This window comes from Barbus barbus, assembly GCF_936440315.1.
Source record: "Barbus barbus genome assembly, chromosome: 1".
NCBI lineage: Eukaryota > Metazoa > Chordata > Actinopteri > Cypriniformes > Cyprinidae > Barbus > Barbus barbus.
The window spans coordinates 43477602-43492746 of record NC_136729.1 but is presented as its reverse complement, the minus strand read 5'-3'; the positions used below and the strand labels follow the sequence as shown (position 1 = coordinate 43492746).

The 15145-nt window shown below is 38.4% G+C and overlaps 1 protein-coding gene across 3 annotated transcripts in view; it reads left to right on the top strand.

Moving 5' to 3' along the window:
• LOC306871062 (ubiquitin carboxyl-terminal hydrolase 10-like) overlaps nucleotides 1–15145 on the top strand; it is a 38262-nt gene that overhangs the window by 1948 nt on the left and 21169 nt on the right. For 2 of the 3 annotated variants that reach the window (XM_079418744.1, XM_079418746.1), the window contains exons 2-5: nucleotides 10946–11014; nucleotides 11752–11797; nucleotides 12165–12224; nucleotides 13101–14291. In XM_079418744.1, the coding sequence (XP_079274870.1) occupies nucleotides 10946–11014; nucleotides 11752–11797; nucleotides 12165–12224; nucleotides 13101–14291 (1366 nt within the window). The remainder of the gene's footprint in view (nucleotides 1–10945; nucleotides 11015–11751; nucleotides 11798–12164; nucleotides 12225–13100; nucleotides 14292–15145) is intronic. The other variant, XM_079418745.1, reaches the window with a different exon arrangement.

Here is a 15145-nt window from a genome sequence, read left to right as displayed (position 1 = left end):
TAGACAAGGTGGGATTAAAAAGATGATCATTGAAAAATGATCACAATTTTTTTTGAGAAGTTGTCATACCCTGTGTGAGCAAAGCCGTCTAGTTACAGTCCTTTTCGATAACATGAACTAGCATTTTCAGAGGAAAAACTCTCTGGATCAAAATGATCAGAACAAAACAAGAGGTTTTAGTTGCTTGAGTATGAAGTAGGGCTGGGCGATAAAACGATAACGATATGTATCGCGATAGACACGTGAACGATATCAATAAAAAATGTGTTCGATAAAACGTTCGATTATTTTTTTATTCTTCGTCGGAAGAAAACAAAGGCTGCGAAACAAGTTTGGTTGCATTAACAAAGGCACTTGCTCTCTGGTAACCTAGCAACGTAGGGAGTGACACGCTAACAGCCAATCATGTAACAGTATCAGGTTTGGTTGCGCCATATCGTTGTCTCGTGTCTAAGTGCGCACGCGCAAAAAAAAAAAAAGTTGACCGTAGTCAGACCAAATGTCGTCTGCAAATTATGCAAGACCGTCGTCCCCGCCAAGACTGGTAATACCACGAACTTGATGTACCACCTTAAAAAAAAATATCAATAATTATCGATATCGACCGATATGAAACACTGATATCGTGATACAGTTTTCAGCCATATCGCCCAGCCCTAGTATGAAGCAAACTTAAGTTTGTCTTAGTAATTCATTTTTAAATTAAAATTGAGTAAATATGTGAAATACATATTTTTTTTGCATCATAAGTTATTTAATATTTTTAAATTAAACAGTGTGTCAAGTCATCTTTATATAGGCCAACAGCCACCATGCTGTCTGATATATTGGCATCGGCCTTCAAAAAAGCCATTTCGGTTGAGCACTAATATGCACCGCTACATTATTTTTAGTCAGCTGGTTTACGTTGACTAACTGTGACTGCATACAAAAACGTCAAACAGAAGTTGAGTTAACTGTGATTTAGAATAAATTCACAGCCTAGTTGGAATCCCACATCGAGTAAACAATAGTTTCCGACTTCCTCAAGTGCATGCTGATCTGTACCCACAGATTCCCTTGGCACTGGTCACACTTTCAACCGTTACAAAGCTTTGTGAGCCGATGTCTTTTAATGTTGTTAGTTTAGAGGATATCCCTCAGTTGTAGCCTGTTATAGATAAATGGAAAAAGAAATGCAGGCAGCTGATGGGCACTCTCCAAGTATGATGACATCTGCTTTAAAAGCTCAGTGAGCTGGCATGTGGGATGATGGAACCACAATTGAAATGGTACAACAGGATTTATGGCTAGCAGCACAAAAGTAAAAATTTGTTCATCTCCTTCTGTATGTGTATATATAGGGGATTTGTTGCTCTAAAGAAGCATTAGGGGATACGTAGATATGTTGAATCAGTAATTGGTTTTAGGGCTGATTTGATTTACTTGATGTTTGACCTGCGTTGATTTGACGACATATTGCTGGACTGAGCAATATTAAGGTCTTGCCATAGCATAAAAAAGAAAAGCCAAATCTGAAAGCAGTGTTTCCCACACATAGACTTTACCTGGGTGGGCTGCACGAGCGTGATTTTAGCACAATGTTTAACAACTTTCAGACCTTTTTGGCGGCTTTTTCCCCATAACAGGTACATACTGACAAACCTAGCAACTTTTTTTGAAAAAACCTTAGCTATCGTTCAGTTGGAAGATGTCTCTAGTACTGCCCCACGAGCGCGAGGTCTGATTATCGCCGCGCAGTGTTGCCTCTCTCGGCAGAGAAGCAGCGCATTCAGTTTGCCGTAACGCAGCAAAATCGTCAATAAATCATTTACAAAACAGTGTTTCCAAGCATATGTCGCTTACTGACTGTTTGGACTTTTAAATATGAACATAATTCGTCTGTTAATATGCGCATAGTTTGTTACTCAGATGCAGACAGTGCGCTGAATGAGACAAAACAGTAATATAGCCAAAACCACCGCATATAGTTGTTTTTTAGTGCAAGTTAAATGTATGTTGATTTTATCAGATTGTGTCGTGATTATAAATCAAGATTTAGGAGTATAGTGAGAGTGACTCCTGGTTAACGTAGTATTAATGGGTCCATTTACTTGTTTTGTGTATGACAACAGAAAATATAATGTGAACTGCTTTATTGGGCATTCAGCTGTATTACAGTATGTGACAGAACATCTGAAGTGCCAAAATTCATATGAACGCAAAATTGACGCAATGACGTCATAAATATGCAAATTAACATGTGACGTCACCTGCCTCCACGAGTCTCAAAAAATCCTGTGGGAAACACTGGAAAGCGTTTGGATGTGGTGTTTGTGGTGATGGGTGAACTTGTTATGTGATTCTTTTTAAGGGAAGGTCTGAAACCAGAAAATCCAGTGACTTGTCTGGTTCGTCTTTATCTGTGGGGAGGATGACACATTTTACATAACCAGATTCACAGCAGCTCTTTCTTTATCTTCATAAATGTGGTTTATCATTTTAACGTACTGGAAGATTAAATTAAGCAACCTATCATGTTAAAGTCAGTATGGAACTAAAGTTGTGATCGCTATTTATTCTTTATTGTTAGGTGTATCTGAGTGAAACTGCTTCTCAAACAAGTAATGTAGGCCTGGTCTTGATTTTGTCTATCCAGTATTGATTGGATTGTTTGCTAATTGCTACGATCTCATGTGAGTGACAGGTTGCTGGAATGGTATGATTTTTGCCCTTGAACCGGTGCAAGCGTCATCAGAGAAGGGATGTTGTTGGTGAGGTGAAGTGGAAAACATTTTTTTGATTGAGGGTACATGAGTTTAAGTATGTGTGGATAAATCATTTCTAATCACTGCAGTATTCCATAAACTAGTAAGAATTGTCAATTTTGATTTCATGGTGACTTTAACACTTCCTCGCTTGTGAGCATCACCCATGGCTCTTTCGCGTTCACGGAAGTGTGTGCGAGTGTGTTATCACCAGAGCATGTTGAAATAATGCAGATGGCTAATTTGTGGTAATCCCCAGTCCAAATGAACGGCGATGGGGAGCTTAGTGTGGAAAGGGGCAAAGAGACATTCTTTCTGTTGTGATTGTGCTCGCCATCCAGAGGCCATTGGATTACGGCTTGCTGTTTGTCCCTTGTCATGGTGCCGTTTCAGCAGTGTAGGTCGGTGATTTGCAAACAGTTACATGTGCTTGAACTGCAGTTTCTTTTTTTCTTGCTCTCCCTTTTCATGCAGCTAGTGGTGAATGCGAAGGGGTATTATGTGCACGCTTGCAGAGCCTGTTGAGTTTATCATCTTTGACACTTTCAGTTCACCTGGCATGAACATGAAGTTACTGAGACATAAACTTTTAAAAATAATTTTATAGTTACTTAATGGTCAGTGTAGTGATTAGTCTTAACTAAATTCAGGAGTCTTTCAGTTACACTGTTAGTGCTTGTAGGATTAAGGTAATTATAGCCTTCACAGAGAAAGCAGGTTATCTGCAGGATGGTCTAACCATTATAGGACCAGATGCCATGTATTAAGATGAATACTCCCAAGACAGCTGAAGGCTGTAGGCCTGCAACCAGTTGCTAGCCTTGGTTAAGAAAACCCTTAGTAATAATGACCAATTACCTCAAGGGGGTTTCTGAAATGAACTGAACTCAGGGTTTCCGCGGGGTCTTAAGTCTTAAATTTAGTTGTATCAAATTTAAGGCCTCAAGTCTTAAATTGTACAAGAAAGTCTTAATTATGATTTCAAGCGGTCTTAAATTTGGAGACGGAAAGACAAGAATTGCGATATGGCTGAATGTGACGATTAAACTTCAAAATTGAATGAAATAAATGAGTGCTGCAATTTCAAAGTCCGGTGCTGCACTGTTTTGTGTACTGCCTTTACCGGGAAAACCGTTATATTTCAGCCAAATGCGACACCTGCTGGCAGAGAATAAATCAGTAAACATAGGTTAAACTAGTGCGCGTACGAGTTTCGCTGCACGATTCAGTCTATTAAAATACATTTAGAATGATCACATAATTTAAGATATGGGGGCAGAAAATGTATAGCCTATATTTATATCATTTCATATAGTTAATATCACACGAAGAGTGCCTTTTCAGCATGATTACAAATGTGGTTTTGATTTTATGCAACGGTTCAATAAACAAGAAGTTAATATTAAGAGACTTGTGTTTTAGACACCATATTTCCTGCTTTTGCTCTATTTCTACAACAAAAATAATTCCAAACACAGCCACAGCACTGTTTCGCGTCTCTGAGCAACATGACGGGGTTGTTTCGTTCGTGAATTAATCAACCGTTTAAATGATTCAGTTCAATCGCAATGACTCTCTTATTAACGCTGACTTACTGCCACCTATTGGCCGTTTTAATTTCACTTTAAAGTATCTTCATTTTTAAAATAATTTCGAACATCAGTTTTCAGCGTTTTATGTTTCAGATATCAAAACATTATTTATGCATTTGTAACTGCAGGTTAACATTCTATGTCCCTCTGAGCTGCATTAAACCGTGTGTAAATACATCTAAATGCCACTTCATATGCATTGCAAAGATACATTTTGTCGATACTGATTTCATTTGCTTGGTAACAGCCCAAATGCAAGAATTTGACTCAAAAGATGATGCACACTTTTAGAAAAAATGGCTTAAAGGTAAAAATTCCCATAAAACTTGTTGGAAAAGACTAATTTCCATCACTGCTGTGAACTGACCACACGGAATATGCAGAATATAAAAACAAATTCAAGAGTCAGCTGTCCATGGTAATCTTTAAGATACCGGCACAATAACACACTCAGCAAAATATAGTCTAATTATCGTTATCGATAAAATATCAAGATTTTTTGCCAATTTCGCACACCCCTAATTCATGTTATTTAATTTATATAATTTATTGATGATAATTGTTAAAATCAATATTAATACTTTTGACTTAATTTTATAAAACTTTGTTTTTGTGAACTTGTATCTGAATTGTAAATTATGCTTTTTACAGTCATTTTACGGTTTAATAATATGGTACTATAGACTAGGGGTGTGCGATATTGAGAAAAATCTCTATTTTAGATTTTTTCGATAATGATAATTGGACTATATTGTGCAGTGTGTGTTATTGTGCTGATATCTGATAAAACAGTGCTGTAGTCGTTTGGAATAATTTTTTGTCGGCGAAATGTAGCAAAAACGGGCAACATGGTGTCTAAAACGTAAGTCTCTTAATATTAACTTATTGTTTATTGAACTGTTGTACAAAATAAATATCACATTTCAGGGCTCCAGACAAAAAAATCGAGTAAGGAGCCATTGGCTCCTATAAAAGAAAAACTTAGGCGCCAAATAATTTTTTTAGGTGCCACAGAATAAAAGTGGTTTATTTTATTATTATCATTTTATTTCCCCCCCCCTATTTTAACATTTCAATCATTTTGTCATGTGTTTATGTCTTATCTTTTCTAGGCTTTATCAGCATTTTAATCCATCTTGTAGATGATCAGGTCGACCGGGGGACTAGGTTCACTTAAAGTGTGAATTAAATGTCTTTTACAACTTGAAATATACAGTCACAAAGAATTGTTCGTTACACAGAATCTGTACCAATATCATGGACCATAAGCATCACTTGGCAACTGAGTGCAGTGCATCCTATAAATGTTGTCACGTCTTTCACACATTCAGTCTGTTTTTCTTCATTAGTAAAATGCAATTTTATAGGAGGAGTTGAATCATGTACAACAGAATAAGTAAAAATATTAATATGCAACAGCGCATAAATATAGCAAAACGCTCCTCTTTATAGTTATTTTTCTAGCTGACTGATGAGTTTATGGACACTGAGTGGTTATTCTGAGGTAAATGTATTACAATGCAATGTTTACAAGCTTTATACATTTCCTCAGTTTGAAACACTGAATGAGCTTTTACATAAAACATTTCAGTAAGTTGTACTATAGGCTTTCTTATTGCCTACCTTTTGATAATGTTCATTTCATACTACAGTAGTAAATCGAAATATATAATGGGTTCACTTGCTGCTTTAACTGAGGTGCTAAAGAGATCGCGCCTGAGCATTAAGTGCGCTACTCTCCGCTCGCGCGATCCGGACGCATACACGGACCGTGTGGACGCGGGGTACTGGTGTTTATATTACCCAAAGTGTGCGCTTGTGGTCCGCATTAAAGAGCACCCAAACCGCATCATTTGAATTTCGTAGCATTTTAAAGCTGATACTTTTTTTATTAAAAAGTAAGACAGCACAAAGTTTTTTGCGATTACTGGATGGCAAGTGCGCTTCAAATAACAGGAAGTCCATGCATTAACAGAACACAGCATATAGACTAAGATCTCGATAAGAAGATCTGTGATATTGAAATTAGCTGATAATTAATAAAATTATCCATTGCTTTCATTGACGTGAACTCCGTTATATTTGCATATGAAGCGGGAATTGAAGAACGGATTTATATCCGTTTTGCGAAGACACATTTATGTGGCCAAGTATAAATGGGGAAACGTTTTAACAAATCATATAGATATCCGATCAGAGAAAATGCATGAAGTGACCAGGTGTAAACAGGCCCTTTCAGGTCTCTCTCACTGCGTTCAGCAGACTGTGTGCGGCAGAGACGAGGACTGTTTGAAACTCTTTTCCAGTAAAACTTTGATGCGCATCGTCTTATGTAAGTTTAATACGTGAACATAACAAAAGATGTGAGCGCAAAACAATCGGGAAAAAAGTCCTTTCATGTAAATTATATATAGTCGCCAGTGGCGACCTCAGCAAAAACTTCACTCGCAAATTAATATTTTTGGTCGCAAATGCGACCATTTTAGTCGCAGTTTGGAGCCCTGCATTTGTAATCATGCTAATCTTTGAAGAAAAAAAACTGCACTCTTTGTGTGACTTTAACTATGACACGTAAATATATACATTTTCTGCCCCCATATCTTGAATTTTGCAACCATTCTTAATGCATTTTAATAGACTGAATCATGCAGTGAAAGAACTCGCTCTAAATGCGCACGTGCACTGTTGTTTAACCCGCTTCATCACCATGTAGGCTAATGTATGTGTGCACTCGGTAGGTGTTTTGTTTGGTTTTTGCAAAATGTCAAATTGCACATCGTTGAAACGACAATTATGATATCAGGGCTCGCAAAATCGCTAGCCCGACGTCCCGGGGCTATTGTGTTTTCCAGTCGGGCTACCAAAATGTATCACTGCCCTGCCCGGCGGGCTACCTTAAATACAGGGTTCCCACACAATGTTTCCTCTAAGGTGAGCATGTGCGCGACCGCGCTCTTCTTCCACCGCGGACGCGCAGAAGAAATAATGTGCCTCTCGCACACAAAAATGAGTTGAGAAGCCATATGATTGAATGCCGCAGTAAAAAGGAAAGAATAGCAATGCTCGGGCAAACCGCTATAGAGCTTATGTCACGACGGAGTTAGAACCAGTGAATGCGGTTTACAGGTTTCATAGAAAGAGAACGATATGCACCAAATGAGTCGCTGTAGAAACTGAATACTTCAATGGTTGCGGTGCCCTCAACACGAGAGACGACGCAAACGCAATGACATGCGACATAAAACGTCCTCATGTATTAAAGAAGAGCAGCTTGATTAAGTGCTGGAAATAGTGGAGGATGGGCAAAGAACGGTAACAAAGACAAATAAAGTCACAAGTGTATTGTACAAACCGTACTTCATTATGATGTTTAGACGGCTATAGAAGAATTCATATGTTCACTTTTTTATATTTAACTTGCAGATCTCAGCTTAAGTTTGGCTTCAGATTCTATTCTATTCTATCAGTTTAAATAGTTTGTTTTGATAATCTATGTTAGGCCTGTATTATAGACTCAAAAACAAGGTCAATTATTTATCAGGTTTTTGACTGAGTCTCTTGCTCATCAAGGCTGTATTCATTTCAAAAATACAGAAAAAACAGTGATATAGTGAAATATTATTGCGATTTTATAATATTGGTTTCCTATTTTAATACCTATACTTTAACATAGCATTTATTCCTGTGATCAAAGTTGTATTTTCAGCATCATTACAGTCTTCAGTGTCCCATGATCCTTCAGAAATCACTCTAATATGCTGATTTATTATCAGTGTTGAAGCTGTTGTGCTGCTTAATATTTTTTTGGAACCTGTGTTTCTTTTTTCTTTGATTTAATAAAAAGTTTAAAAGAACAGCATTTATTCTAAATATAAATATTTTTTACAAGTCTTTACTATCAGTTTCATCCATTTAACACATCCTTGCTGAATAAAGTTTTTAACATTTTCTTTAAACTTTTTTTAAAGTATCTTTAAAAAAGAAAGAAAAAAATCTGACCCCCAACTTTTGAATAGTTTATATTGTAACACAAAATCTCTACTTTGACTAAACACTGTTCTTTTTAACTTTTTTTTTTTTTTTTTATAAATATCCCAGGTTTTGCTTGCTATACAGAAGCGTGCGTGAGGCTTGCGGTAATATTAACGTCTGCCGCCTCACTAAATGAGGACATAAATACATGAACAACATCTCCAGAACTGTATAACTGAATAATAATAAAAAGAATACTTGACTATAAAATTAATTAATTGGAGATGCTTAATTGGAGAAATTTAATGGAACCATTAAAATGGAATGCAGAAAATAATGGAAAACAGAATTTGGTACAGATAAAACTGTAAAACTCGATTAATTAGACAGGCTTTTTAAAAAATTATTATTTAACCATTAAAACGGAGTATAGAAAAATTTAAATGGAAAAAAATCAATTAGGAAATAAAACGGATTTCATAGGGCCCTATAATTATATATTTAAATAGAGATATAGATGGATAGATGTGCATTTGTTCACTACTCACTGCTGTGTGTGTGCACTTGGATGGGTTAAACGCAGAGCACCAATTTCGAGTATGGGTCACCATACTTAACAATACGTCACGACTCGACTTTATAGATAGATATTTGGTAATAAAATAAATGTAAGTGAACAATAGCTTTTAAAATGACTTAAAATACATATATAAAAGCAATGATGCAATAATTAGTTCAAATAAAGTATCAAAAGCAAGAAATCATATGGTTTTATTGAGCAAAACTGTTAAAATACATAATGTATTACAAACAACAGAGCTAATGTACAGTACGCATTACAACAAAGGCCTGCAGGGGGCGCCAGCGGCCTGCCGATTGTTTTTACACATTACTGCGCGATCTAATCCTTGTTTAATATTGACCAAGCACCATTTAATTGAAATGAATATATATAATGAATATTAACAGAAATGCTATAGTCACTGTAATTAAATTAATATGTGGACATCAAACCGTGTAAACTCAGAGTGAGGGTTTGAGCTTTTATTTTGAAATCGCAATGTATTCTCCTGTGTTTGAGTAGATTTATAAATGATTTACCTTACAAATCTGATGAAATGGCGCACGTTGGGTTCCCAGATGAACGTTATAATAAACCCAAACTCACAACAGCATGCAGCGATGTGTAAATGAGTTTCTATGGAGCTACTGTGAACGGAGCCGTTGTGAGACGCACAAACTTAACCTACACGCATGTAAATAAAGGCAGATACTGTATTAGAACTGCATCGCATAGAATTATTTAATTAAATCATAGCGTTTGTGAATTCACAATTATGCTTCATTATGATTTTAAATGGGTTTAATATATCATGCAGCCTTGGAAAATAGTCTAATAATGTGTTTTATGGATTCTCGTCCGTGAAATGCGCCACTTCCAGTATTCTGCTGGTTAGTCAACGCGAGCAAAATGAAGTCAACGATTTTTAAAAATCGACTAGTCGACTAAAATCGACGAATCGCGACAGCCCCAAATGTGAACGTATGCTTAGAAACGTGATTGGACAAATCTTGCTTAAGATACACTAAGCAAGTAGTCATTAATTTAAAGAATTTGTTTTTGCACATTCCTAGCTTTCCCATTCTTCTGCTTCAAATGTGGCGTGTATCGTATTTGAGTTAAAATGGTCTAATGTCAAATGAGAATGTGATTGAACAATCTTTGTTTATTTGGAGCATTAAATTTGGGAACCTTTAAAATGACTTTCAAGGTATAATGTCATGTGTTTGCTCATCTGACCAGTATCCCACATCAGGAGAGAAGGCTTGTTATTGCAAAAAGCTAGCATGACTAATATGCGATTGAAGCTGTGAGATTTGGAGGTCAGGAGACTGGTAGTAATCAGTGTCGATTACAGATAGCATCTTGACCCATTAGTAGCATGGGAAAATATATTGACGTGGTAAAATATCCACATATTCTACTGCTTTTCACTTCCTATTGTGCATGTATTGTACATGTAACACAGTTAATGAATTGGTGCATATTTGATGCATCTTTTGATGTCAATTAAACTTCTCTGACTTGTTCTGTTGTAAACCACTTTCAATTCATCTGGAGTACTTGTTTAGTCTAAGGAATTAAAAGTCAGATCAGAGGTTGTGGTCAGCACACAAAAAATCTATCAATGTAAAAACCTTCACAATATATAATGTTTAAATGTCTGTGCACAAACAATGTTACACATTGGCCGAAGTGAGTGCTTGAAGGGTCTCTCTCTGCCATTGCTTTGCCCTGTAAAGTGGGACACGAGGGAGCCATATTGCCATGCTGCATGACTCATCAGTTTCCAACTTGCTCTTTACTTTCACCCAACCTGATGTTGCAATCATGCGGTAATGATGGCTGCCATATCCTCACATACCCTCATACACAGTGCTTTAATAAGTGGGCTGAATTTAATAATGGACTCATTGTGGTGCTGACTGACGCCAGAAAGACCACCTCTGTTATAGTGTGCCATAATTTTAATAAATGATTGTGTGTGTGCAATTAACATGAAGTTAAAATACCTAACAATCATTAAGTGACACCAAACATTGTGTTTGTTTGATGTTTTTTTTTTTTCACAGTACATCTTTGGGGAGTTCAGCCCAGACGAGTTCAATCAGTTCTTTGTGACTCCCCGCTGTTACGTTGAGGTAAAATAATCACACGTGAATTCATCCTAAACACACATTAAATGTTAAAGGCTGTTCAAAGCATTCTTTTAGCTTTTTAGAAGTAATTACATTTACTATATTGTCATTTATAACTTCCTTTATTCTCAAAATAATTGTTACCATAAAGATATTGTGATTAGGTAGAGCTTGTTTTTGTAAGTTTCAAATATGTAAAATAACAATGTATTTTATCATTTCCACTTTTTCCATTCTCATGTGCAACAGTTAAGCAAGTGATAAATGTGCAAGTGTTGGATCGTCTGAAACTGAATTTTCTCTAACACTATGCTTTCAATATATCAGTTAAAAATTTAACATTAGAGCTAGTGTAGGAAATGCTGCATGTAAGTTTACTTAATCTTGCTCCAATTTTTTACACAAGGTATGGTAAATTTGACTTCAAATACAAATACATTTCCATTATGCATGTTACATTGCCGGTGCTATACCACCGTACTCTCCATCCACCTTTTCCCTCCTTTTTCTTTTGTACAAAAAAAAAGCGCAAGTCATTATTTAGCACACTACATCCTCCGTCTATTTTGGTTGCAAATTATACTCCAGCCTTCCAATCCAAAGTACATTATAAACAATTGTGCTTGTTTAGTTCAGATAACATGCATTTAAATTTGTAGGTTATAAAGGTTTGTTTGTGTGTATGTACACATTTTATTGACTTGATGTGGTTGAGTGATCTCATGTAAATTTCTTATCAGCTTCCCCCCTTCAATGATAAAGTCTCCTGCGTCAGCCATTCCTCAGGTAAGATCAAAGCCTCACTTTGAATGTTGCTACAAGTACTGATTCAGAAATAAAGATATGAGTTATAGATTACAAGATCCTTAACCACAATTACTGTCACGTAAGCACACAAAATGGTTTTCATGTATTATGCATTAACCATAGCTTACATCATCACACATGGAAAACATATTTTATAAAATTCATCTGTCCTGTTCACATCCTAATCCTTAATTGGTAGAATGGTCTTCATTCATCACTGAGTTGAATATAAACCTCCTTAGGCTACATGCCCATCTCTGTAGTTCTAATAATCTTTCCCAGGACAGTATCATATTGCCCTCTCAGGTAGTTGTGACCTTCACCCTCATCTGTATCAATTATTTAGGAGGTTACTGCACTCCTGCTGTGCCTTACATAACGGAATCATTGAGACGGCAGGTTTGCGGTGAGTTTTCGGTCCACTACACAGTGCCTTACTATTCTGTTTTTGTAGCAGAACTCAACACTCAGGTCTTAAACACTGACAGCTTTCTAAACCTTCCCCTTTATCAACCTTAAACCCTTACTTCTTATTCTTGCCTGTCCATTTAATCTTTGGAGCTTTGCATGCCTAGGCGCCAGGCCTCTGTCTGGCACATGTACGCATCTACCTGCAGTGCTTGGAGTTGATGGGAGGCTTTTGACATTTTTATTTTTATTTTTATTACTTTTCTGGAAACTCTCTTCCAAAAGCCATCACATTTTGCGAGTGGACTAAGAATATGACTTCATGGACCGTCTTTCAGGACCTCTAACTCCACCTGAAAATGTGGCAGTCTTGACTGTGCACAACCTGCTTATGAGTCAGTCCTTCATGCTTTCCTAAAATAAAACCTCTAAAATGAATACTAACAGAGGATGGGGTCTTATCTATTCATTTATCCATTGCTTGGGATCTTGTTCCCATGATGACTTCTGGTTGCTTTGATTTCGCTGATTACTGGCTACTTTTAAGACTCAGTCTTACAGTAATTGTGACTAACGCTGTTTCATTCACTTCAAACTATCCTTCACTGCTTAGTCTGCACATTTCAGCACCACAACCACTTTATATGTATCCAATCAGATTTGTAGTATTTAATTATTAACTACATGATTTGTTATGAATACAACTTTTTCATATTTTTATCCTTTGGTAGAGCTTATTGAATAATCAAGTTAAGATTTGTAACTAAAAACTTGAAGTATCTAATTTCAAATCGAGAACTTCCTTGTAGAAATGGCAGTTATGCTGAGCCTTTTTACATGTATGTCAGTCTAACTGAGATGTTTTGATCTACAGGAGAGGACTACCAGCATATCGAGTTTGGCGTGGATGAGGTAATGAATGCGGAGCATGTGGCAGTGAAAGACTCGCTGTACAAAGTCTCCAGCACTCTTAATCCTCAGGCCCCTGAGTTCATCTTAGGCTGCCAACCATCTCAGAAGGCCCTTCCCACAGCCACACCGGTTGCTGATATACCAGATGGCGCCGACTTCAACTCCCTATGCTGCTCCGAGACCTCAGTCCTGGGCGGCCACCAGGCCTACTCGGACAATGATGGGGTTTCAGGTGGCTTAGGACAACGTAAGAAAAAGAAAAAACGGCCGCCGGGATACTACAATTACCTGGAGGGTTGCAACAGCACCGGTTTGGCCAAAGATGGAGTTGGTGCCTCAGGCCTGGTTAATGGACATACTCCAAATGCTCCACTCACGTGTTCAGAGGACATGGTAGGCGACGTGTTATCTGGGGCTGAGCTCATCCCCCCAAATTCTGTAACATCCAGTACATCCACACCCCAAACCGTCCCTCTTTCCCATCAGAGGACTTGTGAAAGCCCTGACAATTCGACATTGGACTTGACGAGCGGAGCTGCCTCTTTGTCTGACAGAAATGGTGCAGCTTCTTTGTCTACTTCATCTTCGTCCTCTCAGAGCAGCGGGGTGGCACAGAGTGCCAGGACTGCAGAGCAACATGCAGAACCCCCAGCTCTAGAGAGTCCAGTACTTCTGGGTAATGGAGGGCACAGCTCCTCTCCACCATCTCCTCTTCCCTCTGCTGCTGCTGTGGCCACAACCACAATTCCTGCTACTACTGATGAAAGGGAGGCCGAGGGCTCGGGGGAGGCTAACGGGCTGCCAGAGACTGCCTCGGCTGCCGGAGCTGCCGACGGACTCCAAGACCCGTCTGAAACGGGCGAGGTGCAGTCAGCTTCCTCTGTAACCCCTCTCTCCTTAGACTCTGAAGTTCAGCCGGTAGTCTCGCCCGGTCCCCCTGCAGCACCTGTGGCCAACCCCCTGAAATCCTGGGCCAGCCTCTTCCACACTTCCAAGCCTCTGCCTGGAGGTCCTCAGGCTTATGTTGAGGTGAAGAGCGTGCCTGCTGCCGTGGCGTTCACTCCGGCTGCCTCAGAGTTGCCTGAAAAGGCCAATGAGGTGCACGAGAGCCCTGTGCCCATGTCTGAAGACCCTATGGCCCCGAAATTGGCAGGTAAAATGTGACATGATCGTGTTTGAGGTTTTGAGTACAGACCGCAAAGAATGTTGTACTGCACATAACATCTGTTTATCAACTGGTTAAGCAAATGCTTGCTCACTCGTTTGCGTATAGGGATAGTTCATCAAAAAATAAAAATGGTCATTAGGGTTGGGCCGATAGACGATGCCATCGTCCATCGCCGATGGCTGATAGACATCACGATGTTGAGCCGGCATTGTGATTCCACGCCCCCTCGCTATCCGCCGCATCCCAGTACCCTGTTCGGAAAGAAAATGCCGTGTAGCCTACTACGGGACCCCAAAAGGGAATAAATTCATGATGGGAGGAAAATATCTATTTCCGTAGCCTAACTTCTCTCGCTGTTACATCATTGTGTAATTATACTGTATATAGCCTAAATTGTGGGCATCAGGGAGCCGCTATTATGCCTGGCACTGAAACTGCTTTTTGTGCGGTCACTTTTTAGTTTCACTTTTGAGATTCATGATCACACTTACTCTATTTATATTATACTAGGCGCCGCGAACAGACGCCGAATGGTGTGCGTACGCTCATACAAAATTTATGCTTGGGGCACACCCCCCAGCCCTGCCCGCCGATGTCATCGTCCATCGCGATGTTTCACTGCAGACATCGTCCGATGCCAATTTTGTAGACATCGCCCAACCCCAGTGGTAATTTACTCATCCTCGTGTTCTTCCAAATCAGACTTTCGTTAGTCTTTAAAACAGAAATGAAGATATTTAAGAAAATTCTATCTAGTAAACTTAGTAAAAATAATCCATGTGATGAACAGATTTAATTTAGGCATTTATTCACAAACTTTAATTACACATACATGGGGC